Below are 25,098 nucleotides of genomic sequence, written 5' to 3' on the forward strand. Positions count from 1 at the left end.
TCCATGTGCTTCAGATGGGTGCACTCAGAAAACCCTATCTCAGAAACTATGGTTCAAGTGCAATAAATAAGATAATCAGAACCAAAACAGAGGTTTTTAGCAGGTCCGAGCTGTAATGACGGAAAAGGGGGTGGGGAGCAGCAGCTCATTTTCATTTAAAGAGACAGGCACCTAAAACAGCATGTTTCTGCTTCCACTCAAAATAGGCATTTTCAAAATGATATAATAAATGATCTGTGGAGTATTTTGAGCTGAAACTTTACAGACACATTCTGGGGACAGCAGAGACCTATATTACATAATGTAAAAAGGGGCATAGTATGTCACCTTTAAATAAATTATTTGAAATCATTAGATAAATAAAGAACAATTAGAATGCTAGTTAAGAAACAATTTCCATTTCAGTGTTAACAAGTGTGGGAATGGGTTTAGGTTTTGCAAAACAGATCTGAAGTTTATAACTGGAGTTTAATCCCAGCACAGCCATTGCTCATCGATGAGGGAGACAATTCTGGGAACAACAGTATGGTCACAAGAGGTGTCCTGTATATCAACTAATAAAATAAAAGAAACAGACACTGTGGAGAAAGAACAGGCTTTATTTCTATTTGTCAAATCTTAACATTTAAATCGCTTGGGTTAAAAAAAAAACATTACATCAGAAGTTACCTAGGAATTTTAAGTTCCTGCAACAAAATATGTAACAGACCATGTAGTCCTATACACAACTCAGCAATTCTGCACAATTCTGACCTGCTTATGAGAAAAGAAGACATTCATAAATTTCATAAATAAAAACTGTTACATTTTATCATACTTGAACTAGTATAACAGCATTCTATTAACATTTTGTAACACATCTGATACACCTCATTGCACATTTCCTTAGTGAAATGTAGTTTAGTTACATTAGTATCATTTGGGGCTGTTGTACTGCATCATTAAAACATTGTAACAAATACATGATGCAGCTTTTAACAGACAGTACATCAAGCATTTGAGGGTATTATGTTTTTGCCAGTCTGAGGAAATGGAGAAAATTTTGATGACCATTTAATACTGAACAAATATAGTAGCTTGCACAACCCTGTGTCAGAGCTGGGGCACTGAAATGGGGATATCCAGGAAAGATTCACTTCCTTTAATTGGCCCAGAGCATGGGGTTATGCCAAAACAGAGGACTGTAAAGTGCATTAAAACAAAATGTAATATTTAAATGGCAGACAAAAAACCACATCCTGAGCTTATAATATTAAATATGATCTTATACTGTATGATGATAGTCAAATTTCAGTAGCATTTGAGTAAACAGTCCTAGATTAAAGAAAACTTTTATCATCAACATGAAAAGGCAAAGCCACCTATGACGTCACAGCGGGTTGCTACTTAAGATGAATCAGAAACCGGAAATGGTTTTCATTAATCACAGAGGTAGGAAGTGACTTGGAACTTAAAACAGAACTCACTTTGATGTGAAATAGTGAAACCGTTTAATCCTTCCCAACCATTATGATTCATTGCATTAATTCATTGCAAAAGTGTCGACATGCTTGATTTCATTGTGATATAGTGGATCTGGGTGGCATGGAAAGCTTCTTTAAACATGCAGGAACTAAGTTCAAGCCTTATTTTGCCCAGGTAGACGTCAGCAAAGAGCTCTTTTGAATGTTTCCTGCGTGATGCATTATGTATTCACCTCTGCGCTACTGATAAAAGGCTTACATCACCACCTTTAGTCCCACTCACAACAGAAACAAGCATATCACTAGCACGCATGAATGAAGCTTGTTTGTGAATGTTAAATATGTTTTATGTGTGTGTCTGCTAACAGATTTATTCACTTCATAAACAAGACCCTACACAAGGAGAGCTCTGTCAGAAATAGCAGATCCACAGAAATGCTCACAAAGTGCTTGTGAGACAGAAATGTAAGCACAGTTTGTAACGGTCATCCACACATGGGTCTTCATTACCTACAGCAGAGCAAAGAAACAAAGAAAACCTATCAATAACAACTGAATATTTTATCATATTTAAAATAATATGATTATGTTATTATGGCAACTTTTCTGTCCCCTAGGATGATTTTACATGATAAAATTAACTATTTATATTTTTTCCTATCAAAATCATCCTAGGGGACATCATAATTTTAAAGTATAGGCTAGCACCAAGTAGTATATGTCCGGAGTTTTCTAAGTCAAAGACAGTGGGCCTCCCTTTTGGCACAATGTTAATTTTAGATTTTAGATCTGAGAGAGTCATTAACAAACTGTTTATTTATTTATTTTTTTAAAGGTGCTGTATGTAATTTTGTTTTACTGTACCAAAGCATAAGAACACCATAATACATTTGCAGATATACGGGAAACATGCTAAGTTCACATACTTGTTTCCCCAAAAACAATGCTAAAGCCAGTTATTCTACTTTGAAAATGTGCATTCCATGTCAGAATGTCTGTTTTTGTTTTGGTCTGTCGCAAAGTGAGGAGGGAGAAACAATATTTAGAATTTGCACTCCAGTACCCTTTTCAGCCGCTAGGTGTCAATATTACATACTGCGCCATTAATGGTCGGCATGAAACGGAAGTAGTGATTGGCTTTTTTTTCTCAACTGTGACGTCTTATCCAAGTGAAGCAGCATCTGAAATGGGAGAGCGGGACTTGCTTTCATCCTTCGGGAATAGACTGGATCGTTAACAAAATGGGAGGCAGATCTGAATGCCAGTTTTTCTGTTAGTTGTGGGGGGATTTCTCTCCATTGGATTCACCGCCAACACCCTAGCATGAAGAAATTTTTTATTTATTGAGGAAAACGATTGGCTTGCATCATCACTAGTCAATGCATTGATTTCAGCTTCAGTTATCCCCCTGTTGTTTACCCCTCGCCTCACTAGCTCCGCCCTTGCGCCATAGCTCGTGACCGGAAGAGGAGTCGTTTTGATTAAAGATTACTAGGGCACATGAATTACAAAATAAATAATAATTAAGTGCACAGATAAATGATACTTAATAAACACTATAGTATTTCATTAAAAAATAAGAATTTTACATTTGGATTTCATGGGGACTTTAAGTTGTTATTTTTTACTTCAAGTTAACGTCAAGTAACATAACAGCTAACATAGCTTACTCAACACATTTTCCAAAATGTAAAATAAGTATAATAAAATTATAATCATGTTGCCAATCTCACACACTATCAAAAAGCAACATTACACATTATACCAAAATCCATCTGAAAGTTAATAAAGACCTTTATCAGATCAAACAAAGTTCGAAGATCTTACAATTTTCAAGATTAAGTAGTAGAAGTGCCCCTATAATTGAAGAATCACTGTAAATCTCTTATGACACAAGGGTGATGCATTTCTTTAGTGATGAATCAGCCAGTCTACACCTATACCTTACGCTGATGAAACAAGTCTAGCATTAATGGTTCTAGAGCTTTCCTCAGAACTAACTTCACTTTCTCAGACTAGAGGATGTATAAAGGGTTCCACTCAAGTTCACACAGGTAAACCAGAAGAGTAGATGTAATACACAGCTTTAACTACACACACGATCTGTAACATTTGAAAACCAAAAAGTGGCTAAACACTTGTATTAATTTTGAACAACATCTTTTTTTTTTACTCATATAAAACAAAGTTCTGTGAAATTATTTTGTTTGAAAATAATGTTGTGCTATTTGTTTCAAACAAATGATACTTGGTTTGACATTTTATTATAGAATGTAAAGAAATTCACTACCATTCATTCAAATAATTATAATATGCTGATTTAGTACTCAAGAAACATTTATTTTCATTATCATTGTTGTACACCGTTGTGCTGCCTAATAATTTTGTGGAAACACATATCAAGATTCTTTGATGAAAGTTAAAAAGAAAATAAATTATTTAAAATATAAATAATTTGTAACATTATAAGTGCATTTAGTGTCGCTTTTGGCAAATTTAATAGAAGTATATATATATGTGTGTGTGTGTGTGTGTCTTACCCTTTCAGAGGGCTCTGGTCTCTGCCTCTATCTTCCTTTCACCGTGTGTGTCATTGTCTGGGGGGCTGATGGTTTGCCATACTGCAATCTCTGGCCCACCGCCATAAATAGTTAACAAGTACTGCCATGTTTCTTCAGATATCTGCCCATAGTCTGCGCCTGCAAACCAAGCCATAGATAATGAACTATATACAAACACACATATGCGAGTCAGACAAGGTTTTGAAACACAAAATGAGTCACAGACAACTCAGTTTGACGCATGCACACACAGTCCATACCTTGTTTAAGCTGGATATGTCCGCTTTTCATTACTGCAATCTTGCTGTTGTCAATGGGGCCTGGTGGATCTAAACCAGAAGAGAGAGAAAGAGAGAGCAGAGAGGAGAGAGGGAGGCAGCGATGAAAATGAATAATGACCTTTACAGTGCATAAGCAAACATTCTCTTGAAAATACAGAGGGTGGTCTTGGCAGAGCTAGAAGTCTCGCCACTGGATGAGTCGATGTTGCCATGTTAGGCTGGTCAAAACACTCAAACAAACAGAGCAATGTTTTAAATGTGTTTCAGAGGCAATTTTTGGGGAGTACTATTAGATAAAAAAAAAAATCCTAAATGTGACATGGACTTTTGCAATGCTTTTCACACAAAACCTTAAAAGGTCAGTTCCCCAAAAAATGAAAACACTATCATTTACTCATTCTTGCGTCATTCTTCAGTCATTTTTCTTTTCTCCATTGAATACAAGTAAAATATATAAATAAGATATTTTGAAAAAATAATGCAGTGATTTTTGGCCAAATAGTGAAAGTCAAATTATTCAAAATATCTTTGTGTAAAGAAAAAAGTCAGTCAGTCATACAGGCTTGGAATGATGTGAGGCTGAGTAACTGATGACAGAATTTTCATTTTCAAGTAACCCATCAAGTCAGCATTTATTGGAGATTGTGATTGACTGTTCTTCCCTATAATTACATTAAATGCAAGTAAAGGGCATCTTAAAACAAGACAAAAAAAATGAGTTTGTGATGAACTTTTGTCCATTTTGAATTGACTGGATTGTTTATCATTTCATGTGAGTGAAACTAATTACCCAGCTCTCACACATCATCAGAGACGAGACATCGCTGTAAGGGGGAGGGGATATTCAAAGTTTACAAGGGCACACAAATAAAAAAAAATGTGCAAGGATAAATTATTTATAATAAATTCTGCAATTTTCTATTTAAAAATATGAATAGTCAATGTTGATTTTCACATTGTCAATTGTTCAAATACAAATAGAACATGTCACAAGGGTCGCACAATATAAGCAGACACTTCTATACCTCCCTCAGGCCAGTGAACTTAATGCCACAGAGTAAATTATTTATTTTGCTGCATATTCTCTCCAGTAAATAAATAAACAGTATCATATATTTGCTGATATGTGTATTACTCTGTTTGTATGAGACTGTACCATTGTCTTTGCCTTTGACAAAGTTCTCCCATTCTCTAAACCACTGCATGCTGATACACAGGATGACTGTAGGAGCTTCTTCAGCTTGAAACTCCTTGTTTAACTGTAGACGGAGAGAGGAAGAGAAACAGAGAGTGAGATATAATCCTCATGATTATCAAACTCTCTCTAACCAACCAGAGCATTTCAGCATGTATTATACAGCAATTATGTTTTATTTCATTCTGGTGTGCTCTTTTCAAACCTGCTGAGTTTCAAACATGATCTTTAGATTTTTCTTAAGCTTTAAAACATGTCTGATTCAAAGCTAGTGATTCATCTCACAGATGCTGCACTTCTGGTAAGATTGCAGTGCAGATCACACCCTTGATCTGTCCAGCATGCAGTCTGTGTTTCATCAGTACTCTGGCTCTCTACGAGCACCAAGCACTTCCAAGAACATTATGCTCCTTCCAAGAGGAATTTCCACACCATGTTACATAAAAATGCTGTAGATCTGAGGACATAACCTTGAGGAACAGTATTCAAATACGCTTCCTCCCAGTCTTGTGGTGGTGGGTAGCATCTCACTGTACACTTTTAAGTGGGCAACACTCAAGCAGGCACTAATCACTCATGACTTGGATGCCACTTGAAGTAATTTGTCCACCTTGATGAAGGTGTCTATCTCCAGTTTCCGCCGTTTGGCTAAAGTCTCGAGCTCTACTTGGCAGATGGCACACACGTATAAGTGATTCACAGCCGGGCCTCCCCCAAACCTGTGAAAAATGTTTCAGACATGAAGAAACTTTCAAAGTATGGCCAGTGAAAAGAGCAAACACATAACTCAACAATGTTTACACTGCACTGCTGGTGGAGTTCCTTACACATGACGCCAGATGTCTTGAACCGACAGAACTCAGGGTTGGACTGAGGTTTTGTTGATTTCACCAGATCAAAAGCTCAAGTCATCCCATATTCTACTGAGGTGGTAAACATCCTGAGGACTTTCTAAACATCAGAAATGTGCATTGATATGCATAACTCACCTATTGTAGAGATATTCCCACACATTTTGGGGAAGGATCACAATCAGATCGTCCACATAATGGTACTTCGTAGGAGGGATTCCTGTATAAAATCACACCCGAGTCAAGTTTTTACTTCTTACATTAAGTGAAAAAGTTAAAATAAAAGATAAAATATGATTATTTCATTATTTTGTACCAAATAGTGGAGTTTAATGTGTCACTTAATGCAACGTCAGTGGTTATTAACCACAGGTCTCTGCTAGGAGGTCTCAGCTAACTTCAAAAGGAGGGCCCTCGGACGTTTTTAAAATACTTACATTTAGTTTATATTAGCATAACCTTAATTAAAATACTGAAAATTAAGATGTATAACTTTAAACTGACATCCTATTTTTGAGTTAACTTGTTTTTATTACAGCAGAAGTAGCAGAGGTATGAAAAGGAACAGTGTGGAGGAGTTTTAGATATACATTTGTGAGTATTTGTGTGTGATTGTACCTCCATGCTGACAGAGGAACGTGTGGTTGGTGATGGGTCCGGGCTCAGTGAATGTGTTGAACTTGTTGAGCCATTCTCTGGAGATGTAGAACTGCAGCAGACTGGGCTCCTTTAAATTAGCCAAAGCGACAACCTTCTGTCTCTCTGTCACAGATTCTTCACTGCTCTTCCTGAAAGAGAAATGAACATAAACTCCATGTCATAAAATAATATAAATACAACTGGAATCAATCGCAAAAAATTTTTGTGTTTTGCTGATGGTTTGTTATGATGCTAGTCATGTCAGGTCAACATGGTAGCTTCCATGAAGGGGCAACCAACTTCATGTAGAATAAAAAAAGTTTTTTTTAAGCTACTGATACAACTGGTATCTTCATTCATGTGAGTGAATATCATTTTACTCATATTTTTTAAATTACTATTCATTTCATTATGTGTAGCACAGTCGTGACAGATATTTTCTTCTGTGTTATGATGTACATCTGAGTGCATTTAGGGTGGAACTTGGTTCCATCCATTGATTGATGATTGGACTGAGGCATATCTGATTGAAAGCTTGGGGTTGTAAGAAAAGGGGCAGGGTTTAATAAGACTAAATGCCCATGAAGAATGATGGGGGAAAATTAGTTATAACATCTTAAAAAATTATGAAAACACATTTCCAACAAGCATGAATTACCATTTCATTCCAATTCACCATAACTTTAATAAGGAAAAACATTACTGAGTGCACTCTTAAAGGGGTAATGAACGGCCTTTGTTCCCTTTCAGTCGGTCCCTTTTTGAGGGAACAAGGATTACATAAGTAACAGAGATGTTTTGTACTGTTGTCTGAGGTCCACTTATAATGTTATCATAATTTAGAAGCAATAGGCCCCTCATCGGAACGGTCAGTTTGAGTAGGTGTGGTGGATTGTAGATTCAGAGTTGGAAGGAAATGCCCACTGCTATGATTGGCTAAAAGTTGTGTATGTTTGACAGCCTACATCCTTCATAGAGGGACGGTGCTGTGATGTAGGTTAAAAGCGCTTTAATACTCAATACATATTAAACGATCAGTAATAACTGACAAAGTACGGGGTGCACAATAAATCAAATGCCATTTTTAATGCGCATCATGTACTGTAAATAAAGCCGGTTCTGTAATCAGTGGTAAATTTCCATCACTTGCGCGTTTTCACATGGAGCAGCATTTACTGCACAGAGCCGTTGTTCACTGACAAGCTGCGCAAAATATGATCGGGGTTGTGCGTAGATTGTCAGTGAACAACGGCTCTGTGTAGTAAATGCTGCTCCATGTGAAACCGCACAGGTGATGTCAAAACATCAAGGATATTTTGATTTCTCAGTTCATGACCCCTTTAACAACCATAACAAAGTCAAAAAATTAAGTGTACCTGTAGAAGAGAACATACGCTTCAGCGTTCTGCACTACTGTCTCATGCACTTCTGTTACATACTGATCATCAAACTCGTACCACTGTCCGTTGATCACATTCTGACAGTACGCTATATAGTGACCACCTGTCCAGCAGGGGGGAAAATACACATTATCTCATTCAATTAAATCTATAGACAAAATAATGTCTTAATTGTCATCTGGGAAAAGCGCCAGTGATTAATAAATGCCAAATCACATTAAAAAAATCTCAAAGTTCCTGCCACGCAATCATTTCGCAATATTACACAGAAGCAACTTACTCCCAGCAGTGCCGTGATGACAGATGACAGACAGCAGGTCATAAGTAGTTATCTGAGACGGGCTCTCCTTAGCCAAGAAGGGCTTGAGATCCAAACCCTCCAACGGGAATGACACGTGGCTGTTTATCTTGAACGAGTACATGACTTCATGCCTGAAACGCTTCAGGTGAATGCACAATATCTGAAAACGGTATTACGTACAAACTCACTAGGAATACAAGTTCTGTTGAAAAGTAAATGTAGTGATCCAGTAAATGAGCAGATTGAAATGGAGGGGGTTACTTACTTCTGGCAGACGCAGAACTTTACAATATTTCACACCATTTCTCAATCTGGATAAAGGTAGAGTAAATGAGCCCGTTTCATCATTTAAACATTTAAACTTTACAGCTATGATATGATTTTGGCTGTAAAACCATAAGTACTATTTAGATTAGACTACAAAATATTTAAAAAGCATAGTAACTACTAGATTATTACATATCTTGATCACATACATTTCAGTCTTTTTTCCACCAAGAAAACTTACTTTTTACATCGTTCACAGCTGTACATGTTGTCTCCTGTTTGGTGGAAAGAAAATAAATATCAAGTCAACTAAGGATTGACAGGCAGTGCAACAGTGTGGAAAAGGGAATATATGTTTTCCCCTCTTATCTATCTCATTTATAATTGCAACTGCACATTCAGAAATGATAAAGACAATGTCCTCACCTTTCAGCTCATCAGCAGCGAAGAAGGCTGCCAGGCAGTCCTCCAGCGTTACCATTGGGCCCCAAAACCATCTCGGAATACAGGACACTACAAACCTGCATAAACACATAGTTATATTAAAAGATCAAAGATTGTTTTCATGACAATTACATTGTCTTCCATTCAGCTTTTTCACACTACTGTTTAAAAGAGACAGTAAAGACTAAAGTAAAAAAGTTATTTCATTTCATAATGAAACATTGTAAAAAAAATATTGACCAAATTAGAATATTAGAATGAATTCTGACGGAAAACTGGTGTAATGGCTGCTGAAAATGCAGCTTTGCCATCACAAGTGTAAATACCATTTTAAAATGTATTAAAATAATACTGATTGTACGTTGTGATAATATTTCATAAGGTTTTACTGCATGTTTGATTAAATAAACATAGCCTTTCTGAGCACAAGAGACTTATTTCAATATTTCTAAACCCAAATTTTTTAACTGTATTGGAATTAATTGTCATAGCCCTATTTTGCTCTTTCTACATCTTGATAATTTTTTGCCCATCACTCTCTCACTATACTTTCGTATAGACTCCATGATGTAGGAGATCCAGCCCTGGGTGACATAGGCATCCGTGCAGACACCAGCTTTAACAGGAGCACTCTGGTGGATGGAGGAATGGAGTTTGGCCAAATCCTCTTTCCCCGGAATAGGCAAAGACAGGTCCTGAAAGGTCTCCACAGTTGTTGAAACCTGTAAAGGCAGATATTTTCTTTGAAACATTGTTCGGTCTGTAGTTTACAACACACCGTACCCTTAAAATATATGCTTCTACAGTCACAAAATATTTAGTTTATGCACAGGTGGAAATCCCGAGGGTGTCGGGACCCCTCCCCCCATCTAAAGGTTGTCCCCCTTAAATGATTAAAACCATGCTGTGTATTGTAAATAACAATGTTTTATACTTTAAATAATGGTGTAAGTAATAAAACAACGCAAACAGGGTAAAAGCGCGTTTTAAGTTTAGAATAATTTGGAGTCTCCCCCTCCCTTGCCTCACAGTGCTTTGGTCCAAATGCCTGTTTTCCTCTTTTACATCACCTACCAGGTGTGCCTCACACGTCCTGAAAAGTGAAGCTGCGGGCTCTTTGATCGCCCCCTGGTGGCTGGCTGCAGTACACGTCATAAACGCCACCCTCTCCATGTAAACAAATGGGACTTGAGTCAAAATAAAAAAATAATTTACGCTTCCAATACAATTTTCAAAAAGATGTTTTTGGTCATTTAAGGTAGTTGCTATCACGCTGACATATGTTAAATAGTTCGTTTTTGTGATAAGTTAGATTTTTTGCTAGTAATTTAATGCTATATAAATGGGGCGTGTCGTTATGGTTGATTGGGTCTGCGGGAGTTTGATACCGCGGCTCCACCTCATGTCACTCATGTTACTCAAGTTGGCAGCGGCCATACTAAGATCCTTTAGCTTCACTTCTCTATAATGAAAGGAACAGGAGCTGCGTCGTCCATCTTTTTTTAAAGTCTAAGTCACCTTCCTACACAAACACAAGTCCGGTGAGAGAGAGCAAAGTCAGTAGTTGTGGAACTCCAGTAATTAAGACTGTCAAGTCTAATTTATTCACTTAAACATTGGATGAAGTGATTATTTTCTCTTTAATACAGATGATTATAATGTATTTTTCGGCTTGACGGAAAGGGTTGCTAGGTTTTCACAACAAAACCTGTGCAATTACTACTCAAAACTAGCCCAAACTAAACTTTGCTTAGAGGGGGTCGCCTGGTAAAATACTTTACTGTTATTGGGTCGCTTCAACCCGTGGCAACAGTGATAAAGTAGCACAATTCCATGGGAAAACGGCAGAGTTGGCAACACTGTAATGGATAGTAATGTCTACAACGGACACGAGCACTGTTGCAGTGCGACCACAACAGCTTGAAGTTGTCTAAAATAATTTGGTACAGTCATAGGCTGCACTAATAGAAAGACTTTCCTCTGTGTATACATATCCTTACAAGTACAATTTGAGCTGTATTATTTGTGTCCTTTTCAAAAAATTGCTTTCGCGAAATTTTATTATTGTTGTTCCCCCCAACAGTAAGACTAAACCTACGCCCCTAAGTTTATGTGATATGAATACAGTTTGTTGCAGTATTCTTCTAGATGTGATTTGAATTGGAAGTGGATCTCCTCGGAAACTACATGGTCCATGACAGACTATCCTGCAGTTTTTTGCTAACACTTTAGAATAGGGAACACTTATTAATTTACCTCAATAAGTTCCTAATTTGCTGCTTATTAAAAGTTAGTAAGGTAGTTGTTGAGTTTAGGTATTGGGTAGGATTAGGGATGTAGAATAACGCCATGTAAATAAGGCATTAATATGTGCATAATTAGTACTAATAAATGGTTAATATTCTAGTAATATGCATGCTAATGAAGTGTTGCCAAAATTTTAAAGTGTGATGAACGTGATTTGGTGTTTGGTGCCCTCTAGAGACAGAAAATCTCCTTGCATCCTATCCTCACCCGGTCACATGTCAAACACTGAACAAGACTCAGAATGGATCCATCAAAGATATCTGAAATAACACTGCGGAAACGGGACTGCTTCTTCTTCTTGGTGCTCAGGAGCATTTGAGCTACAGGACAAACAATCATGATGGTTATTTTGTGCAAAGCAAAATACAAATTAAAACTTTATTTTTTTTTTCAACTATGCTGTATTTGTTTGTACTGATATGAGAGAAGCAAACCTCTCTTGAATGTATAAGTGGGTCCAGCTCTGAGGGGGCTGGATCTAGGTGGGCTGCTGGAGAGTCTGGAGTGGAGTTCTAACACACTGCGAGTGGGGCTACAGGGACGAGAGGACGGACACTGCATGGAAGCTTCATTATCAGGTTCTGCAAGAGAAAATGGGATCAGAAAGTAAGAATTATATTCACATTCAAAAACGACTAAACACACTATCTTTTAAACGTTTGGAGCAAGATTAACACTTTCATGCACCAAAGATGCATTAAATGAAGGGACAAAAAAGGTTATTACATTATTAAATAAGATTTGTATTTGAAATAATAGCTGTTATTTTCTTTTTCTTTTTTAAGAAAAGAAAAAAGGATAATGACTTCCACAAAAATATTATACAAGCACAACTGAAGGCAATTTAAAATTCTGAATAATCATGTGATTAGGAGAATGAAGACTGGAGTAACGGCTTCTGAAAATGCAGCTTCTCCATCACATGAACAGATTTGTTTTGTTTTTTTTAAATAGAAAACAGCTATTTAAAAACACACATACAAATCTTGGAGACCCCAAACTTTATGATAATGATTATAAGAACCTCATACCTGTATTTTCTGTTGCCAACACAGTTGTGGTTTCAGTTGTTGCCTCTGTTTCTCTATCTGCCTGTCCCTCTTGTGCCGCCGTGTCCACATCAGCATCCTCATCCATTTCCCGTGTCCTCTCTTCTCCTCTTTTCTCCTTCAGCCTCTCTTTCTCCGAGATTGCTCCAATTCCTCTTACTCCCACACATTCGTCTTGGATGAGCAGCTCTGCTTCTCCTCCTGCCCTCTCTCCATCTCCTCTCTCGCTTCCTGATCCAGAGTCACACGACAGGAACTCCTCCTCAGAGGGGCTTCGGTCTCCATCGACATGATTACGGTTGTCAAGGTTGTGGTCAGGCAGGACATCGGAGATAGCACTGCTGCAGCCGGTCAAAGGCTCCTTCAGCTCCTCGTGAAGTTGGTCCATGAGACATCGCAAAAACTCCTGAGTGTCCTTAAAAGACGGCAAGGAAGAAAAGAGTGTATACATTACAAAAATGTTATGGGGCTTATATGATAATATTAACAGTCTTGAAAGGCTGCATTGTAATCTTCATATCGGTGTTGTTATTCTTACCTAAAACAATTAAAAATGCTTTTAAAATATAAATGTTAGACAAAAAAATACACTTCAAAAAAAGTAAATTATAAATGTTAACTTGGCAACTGATTATAACTAAATCTTATATGTTTATGTCGAAGTACTAAATTATTAAAACTAAAATTGAAATATATATTTTAAAAAAAATGTACTCAAACATTTATGTAAAAACAAAAAACATTTTAAAATATGAATAATTACTGTAATAGTATATAAATAATACTAAAATAACTTCATATACCTGTTGAGCGTAGCCACGAAACATGGGGTTCACCAGTTTGATTCCATGAAACAGACTAGTGGGCACAACATAACTTGGCCTTGACAGAGCCAAAAAGAAACCAACAGAGAACAATACGATTCATATAATTAGTACCAAGCTCAATATATTAAAGTCACCATTGAAGTCCATTATATGGAGAAAAATCCTGGAATGTTTTCCTCAAAAACCTTAATTTCTTTGCAGCTGGAGACAGAAAGACATGAACATCTTGGATGACATGGGAGTGAGTAAATCAGCAGGAAATTGTTATTCTGGACATGAACTACTCCTTTAAGATTAAGTTTGCTAGTTTGCCAGGTCTAGGTTAACATTTTGGCAGGTCAGTGCTTGTTACCGTTTCTTGTGCCAGAGCTCAGAGATAAGCTTCTGATAGCTTTTACACAACGCCGGCTTCTTATCCGTACGGACCAACCCACTACAATCCAGGAAAAACTGAGTCAAAGGAGGACTGGAGAGAAAAAGACAAAGAAACAGGAAAACCTATATCAATTTCAGAAGCAGGATGGACAGACCTAAAAAATAAACCAGTTGAATCAGTCATGCTTTCCATTTGTGTTGTCTGAATTATGCTCATTTATGCTTTCAAATTGTGAGCTCACCAGTTGGACAGGGCCTGCAGTGCAGCATTCATGTAACAAGAGTTCCCAATGTTCTTCATCCCAGTGAGACCTTAGAAAGGGTATAGTATTAAGCAGAATAAAGAGTATAATGAGAAATACTAACACTCGCCTACAACATTGGAGTATGGAACAGAATCTTAGTCATTCCGCATAATTAATGACAATAAGATCCAATTTAATTCGGGTGACATACTTCCATTATGCCTTCTCATATTAAGAGAACAGAACAAGTAATTGGCTGGTTATTCCTTAATATATACATTACTCAATCTGCTCCTTTAAAATGTTGTATAAGCAGGACATGATAGCCATATGTTAGTAAATATACAAGTTACTGAAAAGGACATTTGAAAAATTCAAACTGACTAACATGAATTTTTTCGGTTAGTTAACTTTTATTTAAAGGGGTGGTTGATTGCGATTTCACATTTTTAACATTAGTTCGTTTGTAATGTTGCTGTTTGAGCATAAACAATATCTGCAAAGTTGCAGCGCTGAAAGTTCAGTGCAAACAGAGATATTGTCTTTTAAAATTCTGTCAGTTTAATGCCTACAAAAACGGCTGGTAAGGGACTACAACGAGCTTCCCGGGTCCATTACTTCACAAGCCCAGAAAAACCCTGGCCCCGGGAACACGCAACAAAGGGGAAAGGTCATGTTGTGCTGCTTTAGATAAAAGGAAGAGAAAACTAGGGGTACATGTAAAAATCTGTTCATATATGAATCGCAATGCTGTCTTCTAATGATTCTGTCACGTACGGGAACACAGGAGACGGAAGATCCAAGTGCAGTGTGAGCTTTAATAGGGTAATCCAAAATCAGAACTAAAACAAGCAGGGGTCATAACCAAACATCAGTCAAAAACAAACAAACAGGAAACAAGAAACTAGAACACAAGGAACGTGAGGAAACTTGGTGACGGAAAGTAAGGACTCCATGAGACAAACAGAAACAGACCAGTTTAAATAGGCAGGGTAATGACTATCAAGTGAAGACACCTGAGTGCAATTAACAGGAGTGCAATTACTGTGATGAAGGGACAAGGCCTTGTGGGAATTGTAGTGCCTGAGGTGAGGTGCCTATGGGGAAGTGAGACCACTAGTGGACACCCAGGGAAACAGCGACCAGACACCGTGACAGATTCTAATGGATTCACAAGTTTCAGAACCAATGTTCTACAGCACTGGTTCTCAATACTGTTCCTCGCGTCGCCCTACTCTGCATCTCTCTCTCTCTCTCTCTCTCTCTCTCTCTCTCTCTCTCTCTCTCTCTCTCTCTCTCTCTCTCTCTCTCCCTCTCTCTCTTTCAGATCATCAGATCAGCTCCAACAAACTGTTCCATTTATACACTTATTTTTACAAAGCAATGAGAAGCATTAAACATGGATGCGCGTATGGTTGCTGTAATGTATTAAAGCTTTTAGAATGAAACCATATATTAAAAGCTAACAGAAGCAGTAGCATTTACAGACAACAGCGTATCTGAAAGTATGAGACAACAACAAACAAACATACCATTAATAGCCGTGCTTGCACAGGTTCTGCGCGATCCTCTTCATTAATATTCTCTGCGTCTCAATCGGGCTCAAACTGATAAGCTGATAATATAGAGGACGTCATTGTTTACAAATACAACAGTAGCACATTCTGAGCTTGAGAGGGGCGGGATGTTCAGATGCTCTTGAGGTGGTTTAGCGAAACACAACACACTGAGCCAGCTGACCAATCTCAGCCCATCGCGTATTTCTGAGGAAGAGGCCTCATAAAAACAGGAAATGATTGAGACGTCTGTCAAAGAAGGGACAGATCGGTGTGGAATAAAGGTAAATAAAAAATAATGGAATAAAAAAAGCCTAGAAACAAACCAGTCAACCACCCCTTTAAGAAATCAATACTACTTCTACTCAGAAAGGATGCATAAATGCTGTTCTTTTGAACTTTATATTCATCAAAAACATCCTAAGAAAGTATCACGGTTTCCACAAAAATTATCAACACTGACAATAGTAATAAATGTTTTCTAAAAGCCAAATCTGTTTCTTGAGTTTCAAATGTTCCTTGAACACAGAATCAGAAAACTCAGTTTTGCCGTCACAGAAATATACTGTATTTGACGATATATTAAGCTAGAAAATGTTTATTTGAAAAGTAATAAAATTTCAAAATATAAATTTTTTTACTTAAATGTGTTTTTCAATCAAACAAATGCAGTCTCGGTGAGCATAAGAGACTTCTTTTGAACACATAAAAAAAAATCTTAATATTTTGAACGTTAGTGTATATTTCCCTCTCAATGTCTAGGTGGGTGTCATAGCTATATTGAGGATTTGAAATGCCATGCAATGTGTACTATCTTCCTCTTAACATTTTGATACCTCTAGGTTTGAGCTCATCCTCCTCAGATTCTGAGCCTTCCTCATCTGCCACTGCGATAGGCACTGCTTTTAACGGGTAACATGTTGTCTGGGGAAGAGGATCCTTTGGGGATGAAAAAACAAGAGAATTATCTTTCTTGTATCATTCATGTACTTTATTATCATTATGTACTTTATTATTATGCCTAAATGAGATCTTCAGACAGATATTAATAATGCAGGAAACACAGCCAACCTCAAACGGGAAGTAACAAATACATCATGTTTACACAATCCTAGAAAGCTAAAAGTTGACATTTCTTTGAGTTGTTTTAAACAGTCTGATGACTTTACCTGTTCATGTGGTTTGCAGCAGTGAGCTAATGATACAGGAGTAACTGGCTTTGGTTCCAGAAACACCTCCCTCTCACAGAAATAACACCACACCCTGAATGTGGTCAAGTTTACTGTCAGATTGTGTTTTCTGGCCTGGAAAAAACAAATAAGATGCACACATGTATAAAAGAATAAGAGAAACTGATATGCATAATGACTGAACAGAACAAATGCCAGAGAATAGACTGAATAACTGAATGAACAAGAAAGTCACCTGTGCGTGTATAGTACTGTGATCAGAATAAGATTCTCCACAGCCCACATAGTGACAGTCACACTGTGGGCAAAGCAGGACAGAGAGTAACGATTATGAATTTTAAGAAATTTTCATGGCCTAAAAATGCATTCTACTCATCTATCATGTTTGCTAGGGAAAAAGCCCACCTGTAGACATGCCCAGAGGTTGGGTCCACCTACTCCACATGACTGACATGTGCCCTTGAGTAAATACAATGCGATCAAATTAAATACACAGCACTCAAGACACATTTAAGACTAAAATATTAGCAAAAGTGTTACCTTTGATTTTTGAATCAGTTCCTCCTTAGTAACTTCACCAATAGAGTCCAAGTGAGGACAGAAATCCCCATTGTCAGTCATCTTGATTTTCACCTCACTCTATTCAAATAAACAAAGAACATTTTGAGACATACTAGTACAGCTCTACACAGCATCAATATGAAAATATAAAAATGATGGCAGAATTTTTTTGAAGAACTCGCCCTTTAAGTAATTATGCACTTACAGACTCAACATCGGCGTAAAATAGCATAAATTGCCATCACTGAATGCATTGTTTAAAAATAATGATAATTAAAGGGGAAAAAAGAAGAAAACTCAGGGTGAAATATCTAGATGCGAGTAGCTGTGAGTCTGTGCCTAAACTCTCAGGAGCCCAAAAATGCTGTTTCATGCGCCAAGCACGACTGAGAGGGATGCGTTCACCCCGTATCACCTCGTCTATTGTTACAATTATGAAAAATGCACAATAATGCATCATAAAGATGTATTAATCTGTGGATCTGTTTTCCCATACGAAAATCTCCAACAGAAATCAAAAAAGAAAGGGCAAACAATCATATTAATAATAATATGAGTCGGCCTCACTCTTCTGAATTTAAAAATATGTCTCAAAACTAAATAATCAAGTCTTTCTGCATATCCGGTGTTTTTTTTGTTTTTAATCGCACTTCAGTTCCTCTACATGTCATCGTCTACCACCGTAAAGCTGATTAACATCAAGATCTTACAGAATAAACAGTCATATTTCCACTCGGGCTGAAAGACACAGACGCTGAGTCGACACAATGGTATCTTAGCAAATTAATATTGGCACTCCGCTTCAGCCGGGAAAGATAAAAACAAACATTTACCTGTCAGACAGAAACAAAAATAAGGCTCATAGATGATCATTTTAGGCCAATCGGTGGTATTTGTAACAGTGGTGGGTAGCAGTGTACTAAACAGCATCCATACTGAAGTCAACAGCATGATGAGTGTGCGTCACAGCTTTGACCAGAGCCAATGACTGACTGCTTTCAGCTCTTTCAGTTGATCAAAACGATTTTTAATTTACTTAAGATAATACAGTTTACGTGCTACTTGTTTTAGGAGTAGGTATTTTTAATAGTTTTGTAATTATTTTTAATTCGTTTTTTTTTTTCATTGTCAGTTTGCTGATCTTGAACCTGCCTCGTCGTCCAATTATTCGCTTTACACCTTTAAACGTTTGTATGGAAAACAGACGAGCTGACCTCAGATCAGTGGATAATATCGAGATTGTGATGTCAGCGGAAATTTCGGGAATTGTGAAGAAAGCGGTCCGTTACTAAACACACACAGGCCGCCGACGTTGCGTCTGGACCACAGTCCACGGTACTGACGTGTGAAGGAATAAACATACAATTAGACGTTTTTTTAAATCATGCCCCCAGGAAAAAATTTCAGGAGGAGGAAAGAGGATTCATCCGACGAGGAAGATGATGAGACAAAAGCCGTGGTCAGGTAGATATGTGTATCACATTAAAGCCAAATAGAGTAACCGAACATTACCGTGTAGAAAAATATTTATTCAACGTTAAGTGTCAAATTCATTCAAAGGCTGCATGCAGACGACTGTTCATATTTTCTAAGGTCCAAACTGGATGAAGCTAAGGAGCTTCAAAGTTTACGAAAAAGGCAGCATGGAGTAAGGTTGGTATTTACAATGCTTTTTATTTTTTATACCAATATGACAGTTTTACACGTTTGCCCAAGTCTTATTATCATTGATTTTTTTTTTGCATTGTTTAATTTCCAACTTTTATTTAAATGTATTTAAAGTAATTTGTCCATTCAATTATGTTTGATTAAAAATCGAAATAATATATGCTGCTTTCCATTGTGTTTCTCTAGCATTGCAACGTTACTTGTAGGAGAGAAGCTTCCTTTGGAGGCTGAGCTTGAGGCAGGTTTTTTTTTATTTTTTAAGCAAACTACATTTTGTATTTCAATGAAGGTCTTGCAGTCTTACAGTAAATGTATGATGTAAAATAAAATATTGCCACTCCGTTTTGTGCATTAGGACGACCCATTTAAACTGAAGACTGGAGGTGTTGTTGACATGAAGAAAGTGAAAGACAGAAACCGAGACATGTAAGTATATTATGGGGTCATGTTTGCTTTTTATTTTATGTTGATGGTTCTGTATATTATAAGTGAAATAATAAAAATTTTCCCTCCACTACAGGACAGCTGATGAAAACGACTTGAATCTTGGTACCTCCTTTTCTGCTGAGACTAACAGACGAGATGAAGATGCAGACATGTAAATGCATATGAGTGCACGCAAACCATCTGTATTCTTTGTCCTTGATGTTTTTTTTTTTGGTCTCCATTTAAATGCTTATATTATCTCTCTCTCTCTCCTTGTATGCTGTTTCATTCAGGATGAAGTACATTGAGACCGAATTAAAGAAAAAGAAAGGCATGGTGGAGGCGGAAGAGCAGAAAGTGAAGGTGAAGAATCCAGAGGACCTCCTGTATGAGCTTCCAGAGAGCATCCGTGTCAGCTCTGCCAAAAAGACAGAAGAGATGTTGTCCAATCAAATGTTGAGTGGAATTCCAGAGGTGGATCTGGGGATAGAGTAAGTAAAGACCAGAACTAATTCAGACATTTTCCTTTGATCACATCTGAGATTTTTCTTTATAGTCCACCTAGCTATGGATGTCAGCTTCAAAACCTTTCTTATCAGTGCAAAGATAAAGAACATCATCAGCACAGAAGAAGCCAAAGCAAAGCTGCTTGCAGAGCAGAGGAATAAAAAGAAGGACAGCAGGACCTCCTTTGTTCCCACTAACATTGCTGTAAATTACGTCCAGCATAATCGCTGTAAGTGCACACAAATATCTGACCAACTAGCTTTTTGTATTTTAAGGTCATGTGCTTAGTGCTCGTACATAGTCTTCACACTTTTTCTTATCTTTCTAAAGAATCAGTAACCTCTGTGTATTTTATATTCAGAAGTAGTATTTGCTTTTCATCAAGGTTATCAGTCGCATCTGCATTTAATCCAAACATTTAAAAGTTACAGCTCTATTCGTGCATCACCTTTAGGTTTGTTGATTACTAACCAAGGACTATTCATTTTCATTTGCTTACTCATTACAAGTGAAATTATTTCAGTATTTGCTATCGTTCCCTAAAGAACAAAGATTAAGTCATTTTCTGTATTTTTTCCTTCAAGTCTATCATGAGGATGTAAACGCTCCCCAGAGACGGCACAGAGAAGAACCCAAAGCCAGGCCACTACGAGTAGGAGACACTGAGAACCCTGTGCCTGAGAGTAAGATCATCACAATATTTTGCTTAACACATTTGGTGGATTTATATCAGTGTTTTGTGTTTACATCTCTTCTTGTTCTCCAGCTTCACCACCTAATTACCGCAAGAGGCCTAATAACGAGAAGGCCACAGATGACTACCACTATGAGAAATTCAAGAAGATGAACCGACGATACTAATCCTCCACCATTGTTAGTCACCTGAATTTCTTCATAGCTTGCAAACAGTCAAACATTTTACAATAAAACTTCCCCCCCAAAAAATTGGTTAAATTTGCAAACTTTATAAAGCAGAAGAACATTTTGGTTTCATCTATAAAATAGGTTGTTCAGAAAGTATCCAGCCAAGTAATATGAAAAATAGCAGATGAGAGATGCAATATGAGGAGAACGGCAGTAGCTATGGGCAACCAATGACTGGCAATTTCATCATGACAATGTGCCCACCTGTGCGTCATATCTTGTGGTTTTTTTTTTTGGCGAAACATCAGATCACCCAGGTGACTCAGCACCCACAGCACAGATTTAGCATCTAACTAAACCTAAAATTACCTTTGAAGGGGACTGGGGTATCATTGTCCTATGTACAATGTTTCATATATCTTCTTCGATAAATGTCTATTTTATATGACTGGATACTTTCCATACAGCCTTCACATTAATGTCTGTATGTATGTATTGGTGTTGTGTTAATATACATATATATGAACCAAAAAAAGACAAAAAGCGAACACTTCGTTGGCAGTCACATTTTGAAAAAGTGAACAGCATTACAGTGCACATGTACTATGTAACATACAATAAAATGTAACAGTGTAGCAGCTAAATTTACTCCGAAATGTGTGCAGCATTGTTTACAGAGGTCTTCTTTTCTTTCAGCATCCAAAACACCACTTGCCTAAACAAGTTGTATTGTTTTTTAGAATAATAAGAAGAAATAGCATTTTTGTAATATCGCTCAGAGACATTAAACTTAATTATATACAGATAGAAAGGCAAACACTTCATTAGACCAATATAGCAAGTTACCAACTACAATAGTTCTCAGCATTAATTCAGTGTGCCATATTTGAAGGACAAAGACACATAATCAATTCAAGTAATTGTTTATATTTGCAGTCAGCAGCTGGTGGTTTAAGATGGGGCTTATTATGATGTTAAATTGCTTAGCTGTGTAATCTAACTGGTCCATGAAGGAAGCCAGCAGTCTTTCATGACTGCTCACTAGTGCTGCTGTCCTGACTGTTGAGGTGCTGTTGCATGGACTCCTGGGTCCCCAAGTTGTCTGGATCCTCTGGGTTGAAACGTGAGGGGTCAGAGGTCATCTCAGGGGACCCCCAACTGTCCTGCCGATGAAAGGCCTCACAAAGTGGCAACTCAACACCATCCCACTGTCCACAGCTAGAAACGTTATACACACACACACACACACACACGTTACACACAAACTAATATTTCTTCTGTCCACTTCTGCCTAAAACACCCAAAAAGCCATTAGGAGTATGAATGAATGATGTTGCACAATCATTCACTCATTACAAAAACAAACTCACACAACCTATGAAGGAACTGAGAAAGAAAGCACAAGCAGGGAAAGAAGCTGTGAAAAGCATTATTTCAGGATTGCTACTGACATGAATGGAACCGTGTGGTCACATGACATTATTCTTCTGTTTGCATTGAACAGATGTGTGTAGTCTCTAATAATAGAATTGCTCAACAGATGAAAAGCAAAAGGCTGTAAGCAGCAGAGAATTTAGATGATGCACTCAACAGAGGCAGAGAATAAATTCCAAATCAGAGGCAGGCAAATAATAGATCAGACACTACATGTGCTCTAATTTCTCTCTGGTTTATTTATGAAATTTGAAATGACCAGTTGGTTTGTGAAAAAGCTGACAAATATACTTACACATTTTGAACAGGTACTAATGTGACCAACACTGTGTCTACTAAATATGTCACCACAAAGAAACAAAGAGTAGTCCAATTTCTAACCACTGAGGAAATCAAAAACTCCATTAATGATAAATATTGCATTTTGAACATGACATGTATGCCTCTGGAAGCTCAAATATTTTACCAGTTTTCACAAACTTCAATTAGTATAACAGAAAAAAAATCACTGCATTTATGAATATACAGTGAAAATCTCAACAACAATAACAAAGAGTTTCATCTTGACAAAATTCTTCCAGTAAGCTAATTAAAGATTCTTAAAGTAATTTTTACTATATGTACAGCACCATATATTACTTTTTACTTTTAATTTTGCAGCTCATCGTTGATTATAGGCATCCAAAATGAATGTGCCCAATTTCAAATTTAAATTCACATGTACTTTTTTCTTAAAAAATGTATAAAATTATTTCCATAATTCCAAAATGTCTCTTCTCATATTACTATTAACCTTTCCACTTAAGTGCTTCAAAGACAGCTTAAATTTGAATTTAAAATCTTTGAATAGCCCTTAAGATCCAGATTTATCCTATACTAATCTCTATAAAAATTAACTCCAGACAGCACCACTAATAATACTAAATATACGAAAATCTTCTAAAACATTATCGTTTGAGGCACCTGGGGTGGGGGGGGGGGGGTATTTACATGCATTTCAGACTATATAACAGATGGGTTTTCTTGTGCAAAACCAGTTATACTGAAAGTGCTTGATATTGTCTTTGGCATGTCTACAATATGGATGGGTATGACACTATGGATATATGAATTTTGCTATAAATTTGCCATATCAGAAGCATAGCAGTAAAATATATTATGTCTGGCTTGATATAAATATGACAAGTGGAATAAAACCCTACAGTATCTAATTAGTAATTGAGTCTTACTACGTGACTGAGCTGGGTCAAAAGAGAATGTACTCTTTCATTATTTACAGTCTTACCTGCGAGAATGAACAGTCTTATTAAGGCACAATGGTATGATATGATTATGTGTATGGAGGACAAAAACTGGGATGGTGTAATCAAACAAATAGCAAAACACAATGGTTAGCACATGATATTTTAAGAAAAATGAAAACCGTTGAAGCCAATAATCAGTTGTGCAAGTTAAAAATACCTTTAGCTCCACGAATCACCCTGTTTTATGTTCTTAGGATGTACATATCAAATGTATGGCATTGGTAAGCAAGGGAAGGCAGAGGTGACTGCACACGTTTGGGAACACTGGTCTATTTGTACCTGGAGGAGTAATACTCTTCCTCGAGCTCATACAGGTCAATGGCAATCTCATCACGCAGGGAGATGAGCTTCTTGTCGCACTCTTCCTGCAGCGTGCGCAGCTGCTGGTTGCGGAGACTGATGGCCTCATTGACTGAGGGGAAGTCATTCAGGATGAGGAACTGCTTCAGGTCTGAGACCAGCTTCATGAGAGACTCTCCTGCACGTACCTAAGACATATTACACATGTGAATGTTATCCAAGTCTGATATGCCTATTTATTAACATACTATTACTGTAGATCTTACAATGTTGGCGGCTCGCACATGCATTTCATAGTGGTCCTGCTCAGCTTGTGTCGCCCTGGAAACCTGAGTCTCTTCCTCCACCTGATGACCAGATTAGCATCTCATAATTGATATGAATAATCCTATTGATATGGATATTTCTATGTCACACAGCAAACTGCATACCAACATACCTTTGCTGTTTTGATTATTTCCGTAAAATTGTCTAGAATTGACCTGATGTCATCTTTAAGTCTCTTGTTGTAGTTCTGCAGAAGAGTTTCTTTGCTTTGCGGGAGGACTCTCTGTGTGGCCATCTCAGCGCTCTCCAGTAACACTTGACTCAGTGCTAAAGGATCAGAAACACGACATTACTGTTAGAATTGCAATTAGTTATCACACTAACCGCTACTAAATACATATAATAAACAGTCAATGTTTACATGTCCACAAGATAACTGCAGCCAGTTTTGTTGTTGCGATTTTTTAAAATGCTTGTCAATCTGTGAAAATGTATATTTTAAGAAATGCACGAAAGCGAAAACACAACGCAAATCAATGCATTTGCCGTCAACATTCGTCATTTTGTTTTGTTTTTTTCTCAGACGGTGAAACTAAACAGCGCGTGCAGGTTTCTGTTACCATACACCACGCATGAATAATTAATGAGGTTAAAAACCTGTTGTCGCTGCTGTAACTTAAACACAAATAAAATCGCAACTCACAGCTGCAAACATTCTTTTAATTTCACTCCAAATAAACACTAGCCACACTCTTTTGTTCTGTCGCGCACAGATGATGTCATCTCGGTATTATATTTCCCACAGTCCTTTTCGTC

General features: G+C 37.3%; 3 protein-coding genes across 6 annotated transcripts; 1 reads left to right on the forward strand and 2 right to left on the reverse strand.

The window, feature by feature from the left end:
* Window positions 1-583: 583 nt before the first annotated feature.
* Window positions 584-18,506, reverse strand: LOC132139632 (ubiquitin carboxyl-terminal hydrolase 20-like). 2 transcript variants are annotated; one of them, XM_059548131.1, is made up of 26 exons: window positions 18,346-18,506; window positions 17,492-17,590; window positions 17,357-17,410; window positions 17,187-17,249; window positions 16,931-17,065; window positions 16,598-16,700; window positions 14,203-14,272; window positions 13,938-14,051; window positions 13,562-13,640; window positions 12,741-13,173; window positions 12,144-12,290; window positions 11,917-12,029; window positions 10,477-10,569; window positions 9,952-10,124; window positions 9,385-9,479; window positions 9,200-9,233; window positions 8,957-9,002; window positions 8,671-8,851; window positions 8,367-8,493; window positions 6,970-7,139; window positions 6,490-6,571; window positions 6,111-6,219; window positions 5,462-5,564; window positions 4,285-4,353; window positions 4,004-4,162; window positions 584-1,973 (listed from the first exon to the last, which is right to left on the reverse strand). In XM_059548131.1, exons 2-25 carry the CDS (start codon window positions 17,570-17,572, stop codon window positions 4,008-4,010), a joined length of 2,829 nt encoding a protein of 942 aa, XP_059404114.1. In that variant the 5' UTR covers window positions 17,573-17,590; window positions 18,346-18,506; the 3' UTR covers window positions 584-1,973; window positions 4,004-4,007. The 2 variants fall into 2 exon arrangements, with proteins under 2 accessions (XP_059404114.1, XP_059404115.1); XM_059548132.1 differs by lacking the exon at window positions 10,477-10,569 and having other exon boundaries at window positions 18,346-18,504.
* A 367-nt stretch (window positions 18,507-18,873) lies between these two features.
* Window positions 18,874-21,006, forward strand: LOC132139636 (splicing factor C9orf78 homolog). The gene is made up of 9 exons (XM_059548139.1): window positions 18,874-18,976; window positions 19,106-19,165; window positions 19,367-19,418; window positions 19,536-19,606; window positions 19,701-19,778; window positions 19,900-20,097; window positions 20,206-20,342; window positions 20,698-20,796; window positions 20,880-21,006. Exons 1-9 carry the CDS (start codon window positions 18,897-18,899, stop codon window positions 20,972-20,974), a joined length of 870 nt encoding a protein of 289 aa, XP_059404122.1. The 5' UTR covers window positions 18,874-18,896; the 3' UTR covers window positions 20,975-21,006.
* A 522-nt stretch (window positions 21,007-21,528) lies between these two features.
* LOC132139626 (mediator of RNA polymerase II transcription subunit 22-like) lies at window positions 21,529-25,097 on the reverse strand. 3 transcript variants are annotated; one of them, XM_059548122.1, is made up of 5 exons: window positions 24,986-25,097; window positions 24,455-24,609; window positions 24,282-24,362; window positions 23,995-24,203; window positions 21,529-22,195 (listed from the first exon to the last, which is right to left on the reverse strand). In XM_059548122.1, exons 2-5 carry the CDS (start codon window positions 24,575-24,577, stop codon window positions 22,006-22,008), a joined length of 603 nt encoding a protein of 200 aa, XP_059404105.1. In that variant the 5' UTR covers window positions 24,578-24,609; window positions 24,986-25,097; the 3' UTR covers window positions 21,529-22,005. The 3 variants fall into 3 exon arrangements, with proteins under 3 accessions (XP_059404105.1, XP_059404104.1, XP_059404107.1); XM_059548121.1 differs by lacking the exon at window positions 24,986-25,097 and adding an exon at window positions 24,704-24,912; XM_059548124.1 differs by lacking the exons at window positions 21,529-22,195; window positions 24,986-25,097 and adding an exon at window positions 24,704-24,912 and having other exon boundaries at window positions 23,689-24,203.
* Window position 25,098: the final 1 nt, after the last annotated feature.

The sequence above is a fragment of the Carassius carassius genome, chromosome 4 (genome assembly GCF_963082965.1).
Source record: "Carassius carassius chromosome 4, fCarCar2.1, whole genome shotgun sequence".
NCBI lineage: Eukaryota > Metazoa > Chordata > Actinopteri > Cypriniformes > Cyprinidae > Carassius > Carassius carassius.

Bases quoted from the DNA above. Each gene is read 5' to 3' on its own strand.
- LOC132139632 (XM_059548131.1), bottom strand. From the start codon at position 17,572: ATGACTGACAATGGGGATTTCTGTCCTCACTTGGACTCTATTGGTGAA. The intron at 13,174-13,561 runs GTATATGAAGTT...CCGTCTTTTAAG, and splicing joins TTCGTGGCTACGCTCAACAG to GACACTCAGGAGTTTTTGCG. The intron at 9,003-9,199 runs GTAAGTTTTCTT...ACCTTTATCCAG, and splicing joins AGCTGTGAACGATGTAAAAA to ATTGAGAAATGGTGTGAAAT.
- LOC132139636 (XM_059548139.1), top strand. From the start codon at position 18,897: ATGCCCCCAGGAAAAAATTTCAGGAGGAGGAAAGAGGATTCATCCGAC. The intron at 18,977-19,105 runs GTAGATATGTGT...ATATTTTCTAAG, and splicing joins GAGACAAAAGCCGTGGTCAG to GTCCAAACTGGATGAAGCTA. The intron at 19,166-19,366 runs GTTGGTATTTAC...GTGTTTCTCTAG, and splicing joins AAAAGGCAGCATGGAGTAAG to CATTGCAACGTTACTTGTAG.
- LOC132139626 (XM_059548122.1), bottom strand. From the start codon at position 24,577: ATGGCCACACAGAGAGTCCTCCCGCAAAGCAAAGAAACTCTTCTGCAG. The intron at 24,204-24,281 runs GTAAGATCTACA...AATATGTCTTAG, and splicing joins ATGTGCGAGCCGCCAACATT to GTACGTGCAGGAGAGTCTCT. The intron at 22,196-23,994 runs GTACAAATAGAC...TAACGTTTCTAG, and splicing joins GAAGAGTATTACTCCTCCAG to CTGTGGACAGTGGGATGGTG.